General features: G+C 54.5%; 1 protein-coding gene across 3 annotated transcripts in view; it reads left to right on the top strand.

Annotated features, from left to right (window-relative positions):
- The first annotated feature begins 1,277 nt into the window (after positions 1-1,277).
- Positions 1,278-4,170, top strand: part of MSI1 (musashi RNA binding protein 1) — an 18,414-nt gene continuing 15,521 nt past the window's right edge. The window contains exons 1-2 of one of the 3 annotated variants that reach the window (XM_015568169.1): positions 1,278-1,402; positions 3,139-3,231. In XM_015568169.1, the coding sequence (XP_015423655.1) occupies positions 3,139-3,231 (93 nt within the window). In that variant the 5' untranslated portion in view covers positions 1,278-1,402. The remainder of the gene's footprint in view (positions 1,403-3,138; positions 3,232-4,170) is intronic. The other 2 variants (XM_015568170.1, XM_015568168.1) reach the window with 2 other exon arrangements.

Raw genomic sequence — 4,170 nt, 5'->3', positions numbered from 1 at the left:
CCCGTGGCTGGGGAGGCCACTTCCAGGAGATACGGGAGGAGGAAAACATGTACAAAATCACACCTTCAGACGGGGAAATGGTCAGCGGTGATTTTCCCTGGAGCCCAGTGGGACTCTAGGAGAGAGGAGGCACTCACATGGATTTGGAAGGTTCCTTGTCTGTGGGCAAATCCCAGTGGGGGAGCCGAGAGGAAGCTGGCCCTTGGTTTGTGCCATTCAGGCAGAGAGCCGGTGGCCTAGAACAAGCCTGAGTTTTGAACAGAAGGAACTTTGGGAAAAGATAGCTCTTGCCTGCGATTGGCTGGAGAACTTCTGAATGGTGCCCACCCATGTGGGTGCCAAGAAACTCTGGAATGACCGGGCCTCATAGGTCCTGCATTGATCAAAGTGTCTCATGCCCTGCCTTTTAAGTACAGGTAGAGCACCCTGGCATAACCACATGCATGTTGCTGTTCCCTTCTGGTTGGTTGTTCACAGCCCAGGGCAAAGGTGGCCCCTGGGTAATAGCGCCTTTGCTTGTGCAATGAAGGGCAGTTCACAAAGGACCGCTTTCATCTCATTTGATTTCCCCCAGCCGCCCCTGTGAAAAGTGGATGTGATTGTCCCCACTTTGCAGATGAGGGAACTGAGGCTCAGAGGGGCCAGGCAAGTTCCCAAGAGCACAGGCTCGGCCAGGGGCCCAGAACTTCTGAGTCCAAGTCCTCCGGCCGTGCACGTCACCAAAGCCTGGGCTCTGCCTCACCCGAGCCTAGCGCGTTCTCAGGAAGCTGTTTGTGTGCAGCCTCGGGGAGAACTGTTAGGTGTCGGTAACATCAGGGAAACAGAACCGAGTGCATTCCTGGTGGTTTATGGACTCTTATCTTGAAGCTAAGGCTTTCCATTCCCAAGCCTTCAAAGTCTGAATTGCAGGCCTCGCCTAGACAGGTGTCCGTCTGTGTGAAGTCAGTTCAGCTGGGAAGGTCCTCGAAATACCTGGTGCTTAGAGGAGTAAGACTTTGCTTGCTTTGGGCGCTCTTGCTGTAAGCTAGACACCCTGCCAAGTGCTTTGCAAGTTTATCTCATATAGCCTGCAGATGGCCCTAGGAGGTGGATGTCACTCTTTGTCCATTTTGCAGGTGAGCTTGACCCTGAGGCTCAGAGAGTTTAAGTACTTTGCCTAAGGTCTTTATAGCTGGGAGGCAACTTAAGTGGGATTTGAACCCAGTAGCCTGGCTCTAGGGCCTAAATGCTTAATCACTGCACTTTCCTGCTAGAGGCTAGTTTCTGTCACCTCTGTGTCCTGGGATGAGAAAGGCCTTCAGGGCTGCAAGTTGTGTGGTCACCCATCAATGTGTGATAACCAAGGCCCCTTCTCTTTCAGATTGATCCCAAGGTGGCCTTTCCCCGGAGAGCACAGCCTAAGGTAGGTGTGTGTCTGTCTGGGAGGAGCTCTATTAGGGAGCGCAGAGATGTTCCCAGCATTCCTTTCTGTGAAAGATGCTTCTGGAACCTCTGTATGGACTGGGATGGGTGGAGGGAGGATTCTCGATAGCCTTGCTCTGTAGATTGAAGACACCGTGTATCATCTTTCCATCTGTGCTCTGGGGTGGACTGGGAAAGGGGCTGCACGTGTTGGAATAAGGGGAACCTCTAAGCAGCGGATCTCAACCTGGGTCGCGACCCCTGAAAATACATCCTGCATATCAGATATTTACATGACGATTCATAACAGTAGCAAAATTACAGTTATGAAGTAGCAACAAAAATAATTTTATGGTTGGGGGTCAGTCACCACAACATGAGGGACTGTATGAAAGGGTCGCGGCATTAGGAAGGTTGAGAACCACTGCATCTAAGGGGACTCATTGCCCTGTATTTGAAGCCAGTTTGGTTTGGACCCTGAGTGGAATTCTCACCTCGGAGATCACAGCCTCTGTTCCCAGTGCCCCGGGGGTCAAATCCAGGACAGACCTACCCCCCGAGGCCGAGCTAGAAGAGTAGGGCCAGGGAGCTGCTTCTGACCCCTGTCACCCTGCTACCTCTTGATGTGTTGGGCTTGAGGAAGGGGAAGGGACCGTGGAGTCCATCACCTGCTGTCTTTCAACTTGGGTGACCGTGGCTGCCCTCCTGAAAGTCTCTCTCTCCCTGGTGCTGTGGCAAGTTTTTCTGGGTGTGCGGAAAATGGACTTCTGAGCAGTTGAGCTATATAGCACTCAAAACTTTTGGTCCAGGGCAGAGGCCTAAGATTCTATTCCAGGCCCCAGGGCAACTAGCCGGATCTTAATGTTTAAGCAGTTGAATATAGGAGACAGACAGGAAGGCTGGTTACAGAACAGGGGCCCGTGTCTCTGACTTATCAAGTGTCCTAGGACTGGGTCCCGCTCCAGGAGATCTTCCTTTCTCCTTTGCCACAGGGGTGGTGGGCACTGAGACGCTCGAGGTCTGAGCCATGGTGCCCAGCTCCTGCCACAGCGAAGGGACAGGGGTAACTTGTAAGAGGCAGGGAAGGGGCATCTCTGGAAGGGCCTGAAAGCAATTATGGAGCAGGTATTCGAAGGCAGCCACGCCGGGGAGCACATGGTCGGAACTGGGTTAATTCCATTAAGCAGTTTGGTGACAGAAGGTGCTTTAGTGTTAGGATGGGGCTGGGAATTGCTGTGGATTAGCCATGCGCTCCTGGGGTAATTAGGACCATGTGTTCTTCCTAAAACAGGACTGGGGCCACAGGGCTGCCAGAGGTTGGATTGGGAGGAGACTGATGAGGAAAATGTGGGCCTGGAGTTTAGGGGGACCCTGTGATGGGCCTTGGCCTCTCCCAGGGGGAGCTGGCGGGGTCTTTAAGTTAGGTTGTATGTAGGTCTGGGTCACTAACCCACCCCCTTCTCTGTGGTGGTTTTTAGGGAAGGCATTTTCCCCATAAGACCCCAGGGAGGGAGGCAGGAGGGAGGCACATTGGAGCCAGCCAGGGTGTGGGGTGCACAGCTGCCTGTGACAGGCCTAGAGGCGGGGGTCCGAGGGGGAGCTCAGGGGGGGCCTTCCGAGTAGCTGGGGCCACAGAGAGCTTGTCAGCTGGCGCCCTGGCAGGAGGGCTCAGCCCCTGCTGGTGGCAGTAGGCCACAGGACTCAGATGCCCACTTTCTCACTCTCTCCCCCTAACAGATGGTGACTCGGACGAAGAAGATCTTTGTCGGGGGGCTGTCAGTGAACACCACGGTGGAGGATGTGAAGCAGTACTTTGAGCAGTTCGGGAAGGTGGGTCCAATCTGGGCGCTCGCTGGGGGCGTGAAACGCCTGGAGTGGGTCCGTAGCGAGCAGAGTCCAGCCAGGTCACTCCAGTTGCTGCAAAAGGTGAAAGAGGGGTGGGTCCTTCCGAGGGTGAGGCAAGGCCAACCCACTGTTCAGGCTCCTGGCCTGTGTACGGGCCTCACACTCTGGTCACATCCCCAGGGACAGAAGCCACACAGTAGCTCTCTCTGTTGTTGCCCTTCCCCTGTGTTTTTCTCTTCCTTATCTCCATTCTCCCGAGGGAGGCCGCTCTCCTGTAGCCAGTTCAATCCAGTCACCCCCTTGGCCTCCTGGGAGCTTGCACCTGTCCAGGCCATGGGCGGCTGCACCTTCCCCCACTCCTTCCTGGTGAGGATGATAAGGAGGCAATAGATAGGACTCCCAATTGCACCAAAACAATAAATAAAATAATTAAAATAAAACGGGCTTTAGGATGTGGCTTGTTTTACTTACCATTGAGGATCCACTTCTACTTGTCTCTTCCTGAAACCTTGAGTGCCCAAGAGAATTATGGGTGTTTCACTGAGAATTAATGTGTGTGTGTGTGTGTGTGTCGGGGGAGGGGGAAGGGGGTGCCGGAGATCAGCCCAGAGGCTTGGCTCTCTGCTCGGAGATGCATCCAGCTTTGATTTCCGGGCTGTTTGTGAAGGATGAGGTGTAGCGACCCCAGACCACAGGCTGTCCCCAGAAAGGTGAGCAGTGTCAGAGCCAAGGTTCCGTGGAGAGATGGCCAGGAGGGGACCAAGTTTTAACCTGAGGATGGAGCAGGACTGTGTGCGTAGCACTGGCCCCTGATCAGCTCCTGCGTGAGGCAGGCTGCAGGCGGGGCCTCTGCTCTCCCATCAAGGCATCCGCAGGCCCCTTTTAGGCAAAGGGCAGAGAGGTGGCTTGGGAAAGAGGATGTGA

Source organism: Myotis davidii, unplaced genomic scaffold (genome assembly GCF_000327345.1).
Source record: "Myotis davidii unplaced genomic scaffold, ASM32734v1 scaffold803, whole genome shotgun sequence".
Classification (NCBI taxonomy): domain Eukaryota; kingdom Metazoa; phylum Chordata; class Mammalia; order Chiroptera; family Vespertilionidae; genus Myotis; species Myotis davidii.
This window is presented reverse-complemented; position numbering and strand designations above follow the sequence as displayed.